The sequence below is a fragment of the Hibiscus syriacus genome, unplaced genomic scaffold, assembly GCF_006381635.1.
Source record: "Hibiscus syriacus cultivar Baekdansim isolate YM2019G1 unplaced genomic scaffold, ASM638163v2 tig00110013_pilon, whole genome shotgun sequence".
Lineage (NCBI taxonomy): Eukaryota > Viridiplantae > Streptophyta > Magnoliopsida > Malvales > Malvaceae > Hibiscus > Hibiscus syriacus.
In genome coordinates this window covers 3,007,124-3,020,155 of record NW_024062563.1, presented here as the reverse complement: position 1 = coordinate 3,020,155, position 13,032 = coordinate 3,007,124, and the positions used below count along the sequence as shown (strand labels likewise).

The 13,032-nt window shown below is 36.2% G+C and overlaps 2 protein-coding genes and 1 pseudogene across 2 annotated transcripts; all 3 read left to right on the top strand.

The window, feature by feature from the left end:
* Positions 1–815: 815 nt before the first annotated feature.
* On the top strand, positions 816–4,200 carry LOC120212427 (annotated as a pseudogene).
* Positions 4,201–5,294: 1,094 nt separating this feature from the next.
* On the top strand, positions 5,295–6,051 carry LOC120212426 (B3 domain-containing transcription factor VRN1-like). The gene is made up of 2 exons (XM_039210733.1): positions 5,295–5,676; positions 5,779–6,051. Exons 1-2 carry the CDS (start codon positions 5,602–5,604, stop codon positions 6,049–6,051), a joined length of 348 nt encoding a protein of 115 aa, XP_039066664.1. The 5' UTR covers positions 5,295–5,601.
* An 8-nt stretch (positions 6,052–6,059) lies between these two features.
* On the top strand, positions 6,060–7,874 carry LOC120212348 (B3 domain-containing protein REM6-like). Its single transcript, XM_039210693.1, has 5 exons — positions 6,060–6,374; positions 6,471–6,965; positions 7,050–7,323; positions 7,408–7,523; positions 7,611–7,874. Exons 1-5 carry the CDS (start codon positions 6,156–6,158, stop codon positions 7,857–7,859), a joined length of 1,353 nt encoding a protein of 450 aa, XP_039066624.1. The 5' UTR covers positions 6,060–6,155; the 3' UTR covers positions 7,860–7,874.
* Positions 7,875–13,032: the final 5,158 nt, after the last annotated feature.

Sequence of the window (13,032 nt, the reverse complement as noted above, 5' to 3'; positions counted from 1 at the left end):
CCATTTCGACTTTTCACTGTCTGGTCGACTCGAACTCCAAAACCTTTCGCCTTTGCATATGTATGATATAATTCAACGCAATCATCTAAAGTCTTCCACTTCAACAAATTCATATCATTCTCATCGTAATCTTTTAATTACTTTCCAATCTTATCCCATATGCGTTCATCAATGAATTTGTCAATTTTCTTCTCATCATCTATATAATTGTCATCATCAATTGGATTATCGGTTTCTTCTTCTTCAGTATGAGTTTCACAATCTGATTCACTGTTGCATTCATCTTTTTCCTGATTATGGCCATTTTTTATCTTGATTAACACCATCTAACTTTGTAATTTGAATTTTTTTTATCTTCATTATCAACCATCTTGAAAAAAATATTTATCTACACAGACATAATCAAAACCAACATTATTATAATGGTTAATGACATCAAAACTGCAATCTAAAGAGTCAAACCAAACGAATCAAGCATACCGTACAGATACGGTATATGAGTGTATCGGTACACAAAGACATATTCAGAAAAATAGAAAAGAATTGGGGTACTGATACACTACAAGTACTGATACATGGCTGCTCGAGTATCGGTACACTGGTAGTGTGTACCGGTACACCCTTTACGATTGAAAAACAGGAATCAGGAATTGGTTTGAAAAAAACCAGTTTCAACGTAAAAATCAAGGTTAAATTGTTCTAATTGGGATTCTAGGAAGGGAATTTTGGAAATCAATTAATGAATTTGAGTTATACAGTTGGAGGAATTTTAAAATTAGGGTTAGGGTTTAGGAAATTTAGGATCGGGGAAAACAATGAGATGGGGAACTCCCACACTGGCAACCATGGCCACAACCAGTGAAGGCGCAAACAACCGGTCAGCTACCACCCCTCCGGTGACGGCTTGGACGAAACACCAAGTTTGAATCAAAGTAAAATTATTCTAGCTTACCTCAACGGGTTGGTTGCGCAAATGGCGGTGAACGGTGTCCACGTCGAGAAGGATGAACGACAACGATTCATTTTAAGGAGGAAGACGAAACAGGCGGTGGCGGCGATGAGAAAATCATAACTTTTTTTAAATAGGGTTTTGTAATTAGGGATTACTATTTGAACTAATTATAAAAAAATAAAAAAATAATTCAATTAAAAATTGTGATTTATTTAAAATTACAATTACATTTTTAACTAAAATATAATTATATGTTAAGTACCTAATAATATTATCGTTTTACAATTTAATTTATTGGTGCTCATCGCAGCTCACCAAGCACTGTAGAATTTTTGAAGTGTAAATATAGTTTACATGTTATATTTTTAATTTATAACATAATGTCTATAATGGACATTTTGTTTTTTTCAAACTCACTTTTTAACAACAATGTCATACAAATAAATTTTAAATTGCACTTTTATACAACACTTTCAAAAATTCCTTTCTACGACATTTTTAAAAGTCACTTTTCAAAAGCTATATCAAACTCACACTTGAGTTTTTATGTTTACATAATGATTTTGTATCTATGGGGGTGTATTTAGAGTTGGTTATAATTTTCTCTTGAGATCTCTTTTATATTTTGATATAGTTATTTTTTTCTCTCAGCTCATGAATTTTTAAAAAAATATTTTTCACCTAAAATTTGTATGCTCATTTTTTTCTTCTTCTTATTGTTTCACCATTGATTGTTTTTACTATTATCCGTAACAAGATTAATTATTCTAAAATACGGACGGCATCATTAATTTAAATAATATAATTGAACACATTCAATGTATGAAGTATTGTTTGTATGAATAAATAGTGTCATAATTTATCTTACAACATTTTGTATTACTGTGGAATCCTCAACGTTTAGCTTGTCTGAGATTTCTGTAAATTTGTGTAATCATGCACTTTATGGTGGTGATGAGAAAGGCACTGTGGAGTATGATATAAAGAGTAGGATAATGGATCACTTGAACATTCCTGAACATGAATATGGCCTTGTGTTTACTGTAAGTAGGGGCTCTGCCTTTGCTGGCCGATTCATATCCATTTCAAACGAATAAAAAATTGTTGACAATGTTTGATTACGAGAGTCAATCCGTAAATTGGATGGTTCAGAGTGCCAGGAAAAAGGGTGCAAAAGTTTACAGTTCTTGGTTTAAATGGCCAACTCTTAAACTTTGTTCCACTGATTTGAGAAAGCGGTTTTCGAATAAAAAGAGGAGGAAGAAGGATAGTGCTACTGGTCTTTTCGTTTTCCCGGTGCAGTCTAGAGTAACAGGGTCTAAGTATGCTTACCAGTGGATGGCATTGGCTCAGCAGAACAATTGGCACGTCTTGCTCGATGCTGGTTCATTGGGTCCCAAAGACATGGATTCACTCGGCCTGTCGTTGTTTCGTCTGGATTTCATTATCACATCATTCTATAGAGTGTTTGGATATGATCCATCTGGATTTGGATGCCTTCTTATAAAAAAATCAGTTTTGGGAATCCTTCAGAACCAGTCTGGATCGACTGGTTCTGGAATGGTGATGAGTACCCTCTCTATCTGAGTGATTTGGTAGATGATCTTGATGGGTTGGGTGGAATCGAGGAAAATTAAGTTGGTATGAATTATGATAAGCCCTCAGAAAACCATCCAGGAATGCAGCTGCCTGCTTTTTCTGATGCGTTCACATCTGCTCAAGTTCGGGATGTATTTGAGACGGAAATGGATCAAGATAATAGTACTGACAGAGATGGTACAAGCACCATATTTGAAGAAAGCGAGAGTATTTCTGTTGGGGAAGTGATAAAAGCCCCATCCAGTGAAGATGAGTCATTGGACAACTCATTCTGGATTGATTTGGGTCAGAGTCCGTTGGGGTCTGACAGTGCAGGTCATTTGAATAAGCAAAAAATATCCTCCCCGTTGCCACCGTTTTGGTTTAATGGCAGGAAGAACCACAAGCAGCTCTCTCCAAAGCCAACATCAACAATACATAGCAGCCCTATATATGATTATAAAGATCTTCACCTTGGGCGTGATGATCAGCATGTGTTATCATTTGATGCTGCCGTTCGATCTGTTTCACAGGAACTGGACTGCGGGAAGGAGATCCTGGGCGAAGCACAATTTGCAGGAACTCATAAGAAGGCTTCAGATTGTTCACATCTTCTGGAAATCCAGGAAGAACGGGATACCAGCAAATCACTGGCTGCGGAGTCTGTACTAATTCCTGTCTTTCGGAATAATGGCTTAGCAAATGGCTCAATGTCGGAAATTACCTCGGAGATTAAAGACAGTGCCATTAGAAGATAAACAGAAGGTGAATTTAGGTTACTGGGGAGGAGGGAAGGAAATAAGTATAATGGTGGTAGATTTTTTGGGTTAGAAGATGGACATCCTAGTAGGGGAAGAAGGGTCTCCTTTAGCATAGAGGATAGTCGAAAAGGGAACACGAGTTGTACTTTGGAGCCAGGAGAAGCATCTGGGATCAGCCTTGATAACGAAGAATACACCAGCGATGGAGAATATGGTGATGGACAAGATTGGGACAGGAGGGAGCCGGAGATATCTTGTCGGCATCTTGATCACATTTACATGTTAGGGCTCAATAAAACCACTCTTAGATTACGATTTTTGATTATTTGGCTTGTAACCTCGTTACTGCAGCTCAGATTACCTAATTCAGATGGAGATGGAAGGGCGAATCTTGTTCACATATATGGCCCAAAAATAAAGTGTGAAAGGGGTGCAGCAGTGGCTTTCAATGTGAGGGATCGAAACCGGGGACTCATTAATCCGGAGATTGTACGGAGTTGGCTGAAAGAGAAGGTATCTCTCTTGGTATAGGTATCCTCAGTCACATACGAATATTAGATAGTCCCCGACGAGTGGTTTCAAACCTTGAGGATACAACGCTGTGCAGACCGATGGAAAATGGTCGACATAACAGGAAAAGTGGGTTCGTTAGAGTTGAAGTCGTTACAGCATCATTCGGCTTCCTTACTAATTTCAAGGATGTCTATAAGTTGTGGGACTTTGTGGCAAAGTTCCTTAACCCGGAATTCATCAGAGAGGGTACACTTCCAACAGTCGCAGAAGAAGAATCTGAGACATAACTTCTGAAATTTAGCAATTCAAAATCATTTGCTAAATAATCCGGGAGTCTGACCGGAAGATTCAGAAGTCCCTGGAGAGGATTTGGAGGTACTCATATATGCATTCCATGCTCATGTCAACTCATGTTTATCGTTGCTTGAATTTTTCTCATTTGGGCTTGCTCTAGTACAGCTAGTTTCAGAAATATGTACCATTTTGGATGTTACTGTAACCTCAAAGCAGTGTACAAGAACAGAACTATTACCACTTAATCTATGTTCGATTTGTTCTACGGTTTTTTATATGTATTTGGTAGGTTATTGGTGAATCAAATCCTATACCTACATCGATATATGTTTCGGATATTTGCATTTCAAGGAAAATGAAGAGCTGGTGTAACATAGCTTAGAATTCTGCTCTAGGTTGATACACATTTCAATTTTCCTTTGTAGAAAGAGAACGCTAAATTTATCATCTGCAGTTCAATTTTGATTTGTGAATTTGTTGTAGAAAGACAAACTTTAGAGTGGTTTTCCGGCTGGACTTCGTCTATGTTATGTTTTGGTGTCAAATTACAGTGCATGGAAGTGTTGGGAAATCTCCAGGGCAGGTGCTGGTGAGTAGAACAGATTTGTTTCGTACAGGGAAAGGATTGCAGATGTCGTAAGACCTGAAGCGATCTGCTAATTTCAGGGAAAGGATTGCAGATGTAATTCAAATCAAGACTCAAATCGATCGATGGCATCCTTCACTGATTGCTGTATGATGCAAAGCCACACCAAGAAATTGGATGTATTAATCAAAATTTAAGGCTAACCAATTCAAGAGCCTGATAGATTCTCTTTTCTAACAAGTAATTATCAAAGATTGGGCCATATCCATTTACTTCTGTTTCCCATTTTTCTGGAAAAACAAAAAAAAAAACGAATGCTTTAGTGGGTTTTCTTAATTCAAATTTGATGCTACGAATATGAAAATATTTACAGTGGAGAAGGGAAAAAGATCATATCTTGCCACTAAAATTAGCACTTTATATTTCATTAAACAATTGGCTGCCTTTGGAGCCAACGTTGAACCTTTTGGGTAAAAAGCAGAATCCAAATCAGTAAATACAAACAAATCAAGGTCAAGATTAAAATGAGATGATTTTGAATTTAAGTTGAGAGTAAGTGATCCAACCGCAATATACGATCCTTATCCGATAAGGATTTGAAATCAAAATTCAATCTTTGCAATTACTTTCTTCCATGCCAAAATGGTTTTAAAAAAAACTTTATTTTCCATAGAGATCATTCCTTTTGGATAGTTGGATGAATTACTGACACAGAGGGTGAGCGATGTAATTCATCTGCATGCCAAATGAGAATACTTGGTTGACTGATCTCTCTCTCTCTCTCTCTCTCTCTCTCTCTCTCACCAAACAAAACAAGGAAATTCATTGATAGTTGGACCACTTTTGAAGAAGACAATAGCTTGGAACTTGTTTGACTTCACTTTTCAAAGCTGTGCTCACTGTTAATTTCCTCAACAATGGCTTCTCATCTCCATCAACCGCACCATTTCTTTAAGGTAGTTCTTGAAGATGCTGCTCGGAGTGGCAAACTTGTAAGTCTCCGTGTCTTCTTTCTGAAAGATTTTTATTTTGTCTAAGTTCAATGAGAATCTGGGCTTTTGCCATTTGCTAATGTCTGCAGTTTGGTCAAACAGGGGATTCCTGCTAAATTTGCAAGAGATTATGGGGATTCTCTATCAAACCCAGTGTTCATTAAGGTCCCAAGTGGAAAAATCTGGGAATTAGAATTGGTAAAATGTGGTGGCAAAATGTGGTTTCGAAATGGTTGGCTAAACTTTGCAAAGCACTACTCGGTGGAGCCTGGACATTTCTTGGTTTTAAGATATGAAGGGGGTTCCCATTTCCATGTCATCATTTCGATCGAACTGCAACGGAGATCGAATATCCAGATGTTGAGCAAGAAGTGAAGGTTGAAGAGTCCGACAACGACGATGAGCTTGTAAACATCGTAAATGGAATCGGTAATGGCTCGAGAGACAAGCCGGGGCTGCAATGTCCTCGGCCTCATAAGATGATGAGACCAAATGTTCCCAAGGTCAAACCTGTGCCTGCAGGGTCTTCGGCTGGAACGAGTGCAACGATATCGAGTACGGTTTGCAGGGCGAGATCTGATGAAAAATATATGGCTTTACAAACAGTTAGCCGTGCCTTCAAGTCCACAAATCCATTCTTTTTGGTTTTCATGCAACCAAGTTATGTAGGTCCTATTACCAACCATAGATGTTCAGTGGTAAGTTAGTAAAACTATGCTAGATTTCAATGTTGCCACTGTGTTAGTGTTATTTTTTTCTAAGTTTATCTTGTGTTTTATGCTACATTTGTGCAGGGAATACCAAAAGAGTTTTCCAGATTATATCTCAAGGACAATGGCGATGTTGTTCTCTGTGATTCTGATGGGAAAACTTGGGCAGCTGAGTACATGTCGACATTTGGAAGTAATGGACGGGCATATGTGAGACTCTGTAAAGGATGGGGTGATTTCGTACGAGATAAGAACATACAAGTTGGTGATGTTTGTGCCTTCGAGTTAATTAATGGCAAAGAAATCTCATTCAAAGTTTTTATTTTCGAATGTAAGAAGTCATATTTTCATGGACCACAAGCTTTTACTGATGTTCCTCCCTGTCCGGAACAAAAATGTAAAACCGAAACCTCGTCATCAACTGATCGACAATGCCAGCAGCCACTGGAGGGCGGTGAAACAGCTTTCGGAAGCACATTGATAGCCCAGGAAACAGCTCTTCAGAAAGCTCTGGCTTTCACTTCTGAGAATCCTTACTTTGTTGTTGTGTTACGAGCATCATTTATGAACCATTCATTGGTTAGTTTTTCTTCATTTAAACGCGGCATGAGTGTGGGAATCCAGCCTTCAAACTAACTGTTAGGCATTTTGTTTTTGTGCCAGCGTATACCGAAACCCTTTTCCAGGATACATTTCGAGAGCTCCGTCACCAACATCAATGTAAACCTATGTCTTTCGAACGGGAAATCATGGCCGGCAATGCTTCATCAGAGAAGCAACATAGGAAGTCCAAAAGTAAGAATACATGATGGATGGAGGACATTCGTCGATGAAAACAATTTACAAGTTGGTGATGTATGTGTCCTAGAGATGACAAATCATGACACTGAAATCTCCTTCGAAGTACACATATTCCAGGCCATTGCAGATGCAAAAGGTGCGTTTTAAATTACGTTACTCGGACTCCGAATGTAAATATCGAACACGGATTAACTTATACAGGCTAATGCTTCTGGTGCAGGACCTTTATGCTGGACTCCACAGCGTCATAAAGCCGATATAGATATGGCATCAACCTCAAGGTCTCCATTGTTCAAAAGAGTTGTGCTGCCAGTACACCTAAAGGAAAAACGTTTGGTGAGCTTTTTAAGTTATATGTTGCAGTCCATTATTTTACGCCCTTAGCCCCACAATAACAGTACGCTGGAAAACTGGTTTGTGCAGGAAATACCGTTTGCGATTTTTGAGCGATATTTAACTCCGGATAGCGAGATGGTGAGACTTAAGGTTGAAGATAGATGTTGGCCTGTGAAGATAATGAGCAACCGGCGATGTCGGCGAGCTAAACTCACGAGGGGTTGGATCGAATTTGCAAGGGATAACTTACTGAAAGAAGGAGACGTATGTGTGTACGAGGTAGATACAATGGTTCATGGCTTGTTTAATGTATCCATTTCCAGGTCTTGTCATTGAACTTGTAACGAATTCTTTATTATATGATTAGGGAATCGAACCTGGGCTCCTTTTCATTCTATTTTAGTTTGGAGCAATTATAAATGGAAAAAGTGTGAATTTTAATATATATAAAAAATTGAAACTTTTAGAAAAACAATCACCTCCTCAGCTCTTCATTCGATCCATCTCAGCACGAAATGAAACCTAAAGTAAAACCAAACCCAATAGATTACCGTGGGAATAGGGATTTATAAACGTTTATGTGAGCTTTGTTACTATAATATTACAAAGACAAATTGGGCTTTATATTTACTATTTCAATATTATATCTCGGGATGGACTTAGGCAGGGCAGGTTGTTCCTCTAAAAATTTAAAACTATTATAAATTTTAGATTTTATTTATATATTTTTATTGAAAATTTGTTTTCGCCTATAAGATTTTATAAGTTTAAGTTCGTCCCCTCTAAAGTTTTATAAATTCAAGTTCGTCACCATAACATAAAATATTGCGCCAGTCTCTGATTACATCAATGTGTAGACGTGTAAAGTTAACGTGACATGTTGATAGTAAGTTATTCTAGTTTGACTCGGTTAATATTTTAATTGAATGGATTTGACTTAAAATTGTATTTGATTCGAGTTTGTAACGAATCAAAAAGAGTTGCTTGATATCCGACTTAAAAAGTTCACGAATAACTAGAAAAAAAATAAATTAAATTATTAATAATATTAATATTAATATTTTTTAAATACAAAAAAACTTTCATGTACTTAAGGTTCATATTTGAATTCGAGTTTGAATTGAACTAATCTCGAGTTTGAGTTTTAATCTAGCTAAGTCTAAAATTATTTTAGGTTCAAATTTTTTGAGCTCGAGTCGAGTTTTAATTTTTTATTTCGAGTCAAACTTAAAAATTTTAAGCTCATAAGCTTTCGAATCGAGTTGAACTTTAATTTTTTTTATTTCAAATTCTAGTTAAACTTAACAATTTTTAGTTTGAGAGATTTTAAGCCGAGTTGAGTTCGATTTTTTAAATTGAATTAAATTCAATAATATTCGTACCCGATTAACTCCTTTAGATGCCTACCGTAAAGAGGGAATCAAAATTTGATATTTGTATAAGGAAAAATCAAAATGTATGACTTTGTTAGCATAATTATGGACCCACCAAAGAAAATATAATATTTACAAGTCAGTGTTTCCACAAGCTACACATTGTCATGCATGACTTGGTCAATCAATATACTTACGGTTGTTATACCCTAAATTGCACGTTTTGGGGAATTTTCCTTTGTCCCAAGGAACCGCATGCGAAACGTACAAATGTTGTCTACTAGGAATGTCTCAGGAACGGCGGGTTAATATACGTGTTATCGGATATATTAAAAGATATTTAACAAATTCGGTTTGGCGCTACCGGAAATATTGACTAATAATAATAGTAGGTTTAAGTCATGAAGAAATATTAAAAATTTGTGCAACCGGCAAACTTAACTTGTCGGTTCGTGTCGATCCAAATTAAAAATGTATAGATCCACAACGATATAACAGGTAAAACTATGACAAAATCAGTATTGAAATGATAAAACCGATAAAGCGGTACCGAATATATTTAAAGTGTCGGTACTTTAATATAAGGATCGACACTTCGTAAATTTAAAAGAGAAGCAGTTTTAGCGCTTATAAAGTGTTGATACTTTCAAAAAATATATCGATCAACAACGATATAACAGGTAAAAATATGATAAAACTGGTATCAAAATGATGAAACCGGTAAAACGCTACCGGATATATTGAAAGTGTCGAAACTTTATATAAAGATCGACACTTTGTGAATTTAAAAGAGAAGCAGTTTTAGCGCCAATAAAGTGTCGATACTTTAAAAAAAATATCGATCAAACAACGATATAACAGGTAAAAATATGATAAAACCGGTATCAAAATGATAAAACCGGTAAAATGATACCGGATATATTAAAAGTGTCGATACTTTCGTAAGTACGTGTAATAAATTATCTACACTTTCAAAGAAATACGTAATTATCCTTTCGAAAGTATCGACACTTTTGTATTTGTATCGATTAAATATAAATAACATAATCGATGAAAATATAAAGGTCATAGCTAAATATCCTCTGAAAATAGATAAAACGGACGAGTTTTTGAAATCGAAGCGTAATTGTTGCTGCATTTCAGAAGGCGTTTCTAAAGCGAAGTTTGTTTGTTTGTTGCTGCAGTCGAATCAAAAAGTATGTTGTCGAAACCTTAATTTTTTATTATTACAGTAATTGCGATAGGGTTTTTATGTGTTGTTTTGGGTTTTGGAGTAAAGAAGCATTTGGGACCGATTGCAGGTAGAAAGTGATATTCAAGGAAAAATATAAATGTAGATAGTTTTATTAAATATTATAGGTAGAAAATGATATTATAGGTTGTATAAATGTCCGACACATTTTGTAGTGGCCATTCAAATTCTTTTGAAGAAAACCGTTTTACCACAAGAGTAGTTATCTATATTTGTATATTGAATAAAGTGTATGTAACAAAATAATTTGATTTGCGTAAACTGATATACAAAGGCCAGGAAAAATGGAGTCAATGGGTTGAAAAATTGTTGGTGGCACATATGACTTTGAAATTGAGGCCGAGACTCAAAAGCAACCAAAGGGTGGATATATGTACTTCTAGTAAGTATCAATGTCTTTTTGTTATTATTGTTGAAATGGTAATTGAATTAAAGTATCGATAAACTTTAAATTGATTACAAATTTTAAATGTTGACAGTATGGCCGAATGCAAAAGGATGAAGGAAGATGGCACACAGAGCGGTTCGGTATGTAAAATGAAATTGACATTGAGTATTATTTAGTGTTAATGTATTGATTAAGAAACGTTTATGTTTAATATTAGGTGACAAAATATGTGAGGTCCAAATGGAATTCGATGAGTGATGCTGAAAAGGAACCTTACATCACACAGTCAAGGAATGATAGTAAAGAATACAAAGAACGGAGGAAAGCACATGAAAATAAGGTATTCATTAAACTTGTAAATACATTGATACAAAATATATAAGAACTATAACATTATATATTGTTAAAAAATGTAGGAAGTGTCGACAAGATGCAACATTAAAAGGGTGAATTCATTAATTAAACACCTTAAGGAGAATGATCAGTTGAATGTGCTGGGAGAAATAGGTTTTGGATCGTTGGTAGGAGTAAGGGATCGACCTATTCGGAGGGAATTGTGTCGATCCTTGATGGCGCAATTTGATGTCAGACAATGTATTGCTAAGTATGGTGATTTTTCATTTCCTCTCGGGATCCCATGTGCTGCAGCTGTATTGGGGGTAGAAAATGAAGGCAAAAGTGTTGTAGAAGTCTGTAAGAGTAAGGACTGGAAAGCACTTGCCTCCAAATATGGTTTGAAGCAGAAGGTGACATATGCTGAAATTGAAGAGGAAATAAAAAGTGGATCTTACGGGGGGATGAGCTGAAGGCCAGAGTTCTATTATACCTTGTCGGTATCTTTCTTTGTCCAACGGGTGATACGTCAACGAACAATGAATATATGAAGCTCGTTTGCAATGAAGGCTTGAAGGGTGAATATATCCATTCGAGATTGATTGAATTAATAATCACCTTTAAAAATGGCAGCCAGAGATACCTCAAAGGGTGCATAGCAATCTTACAGGTAAATGAGTTGAATAACTTTTTTGTGTTTTTATATAAAATGATAGTATAGTTATTATATAAAAATATAAATTTTATTATAAATGCAGGTTGCACTGTTCGATTTTTGGTCGGGCTGTGAGGCAGTGTCGGCTTATGAAAGAATCGGAGTGGCACGCATCCGTGCATGGGGGAATGAAGAGGTGGTTAGAGTGATGGTGAAGTTGAAGTTAGATAGAGCAAAAGCAAGAAAGGGTAATAAATGTAATTAAATAATATTAAGAATATAATCAATGTCTTAATATTGTAATTTAATTTTGAAGGTTATTGGCAATGATGTAGAGGAGAAGAAATGAGAGATGGTTGTATTGGGGGATGACGGTGAGGGGGCGACGGTGAGGGAAAACAGAGTAACTTCACATTTTGATGTCTGAATTGGTTGATATAAAAAAAATCCAATTTTATATCATGCAAAGACAATCAAGAGTCAAAGAGAAACTTGATAGAGTCGAAGATACACTTGAGAGGCATAAGGGGGTAGTGGAAGGAAAAATAGATGGAGTGGTGAAAGAAGTAAAGGTGTTGAGGGGTGAAGTGGTGAAAGAAGTTGAGGTGTTAAAGGGTGATCTTAAGATGGTGACGGGTGAAAAATTTGAGGGAGTGGTGAAGGAGGTTGTGGAATTGAGGAGTGAACTTACGGGGGTGAAGGGGGTGGTTGATAACTACTTGGATGAAGGAGATCAATTGAAGGGTGAAATAAAAGAGATGAAGAGCTATGTAGAAAAAAATACGATAAACTGAAAAAATATGAAGAAGAAAAGAGGGAGGAGGAAGAAGAAGAGATGGAAGAAAAGAGGGAGGATGAAGAAGAAGAGATGGAAGAAATGAGGAGGAAGGAAGTCGATGTCATTTATACACCGGAGAGTGTTATGGCAACAGATTTGGATTCGGAATGTCCTGCACCCCAGAAGAAGAAGCAGAAGGTAAGTTGAACAAAATAAAACTTAATTTGATCTTTATTATGTTGTTGTGACAAAAATTTGTATGCAAAATTATAGGTTGAAAATGCGGATATTCCAAGCGGAATTGATGACATCGAAGCTGCAATTTGTGATTATTTATGGAATAGTGAGTTAGAATCGGGGTAAGTGAAATATATTGCTTGTGAGTGATATTTAAATATTTCATGAGAACATATTAATCCTAATGATTCATACAGATATTCTGTAATCTCAATGGGAAATCAATTCGCTACTGTATACGACGTTGCAACGTTGAAGCCTATGGAATGGGTTGGCGGTGTGGTAAGTAGAAAGTATAAAATGTTAAAACTTATTGAATATGTTCTGATTGTGTAATTAATTTTGTTAGGTTATTGATTTGCTCGCTGGACAGTATGCTACAATTCTCAAAAGTCACTCCGGAGGATTGGCTACCTTTCATACCACTTAGCGGTGAGTTAAATTAATAAATGGAGATAAGTAGTGTTATAGACAGTAAATTAATAATGTTTGT

What these genes read in the sequence shown, in the direction of transcription:
- LOC120212426 (XM_039210733.1), top strand. Translation starts at nt 5,602, where the DNA reads ATGGCTTCTCATCTCCATCAACCGCACCATTTCTTTAAGGTAGTTCTT. An exon ending in CTGCTCGGAGTGGCAAACTT is followed by an intron (nt 5,677 to 5,778) that starts GTAAGTCTCCGT and finishes TTGGTCAAACAG; the next exon opens with GGGATTCCTGCTAAATTTGC.
- LOC120212348 (XM_039210693.1), top strand. Translation starts at nt 6,156, where the DNA reads ATGATGAGACCAAATGTTCCCAAGGTCAAACCTGTGCCTGCAGGGTCT. An exon ending in GGCCATTGCAGATGCAAAAG is followed by an intron (nt 7,324 to 7,407) that starts GTGCGTTTTAAA and finishes CTTCTGGTGCAG; the next exon opens with GACCTTTATGCTGGACTCCA. An exon ending in ACCTAAAGGAAAAACGTTTG is followed by an intron (nt 7,524 to 7,610) that starts GTGAGCTTTTTA and finishes TGGTTTGTGCAG; the next exon opens with GAAATACCGTTTGCGATTTT.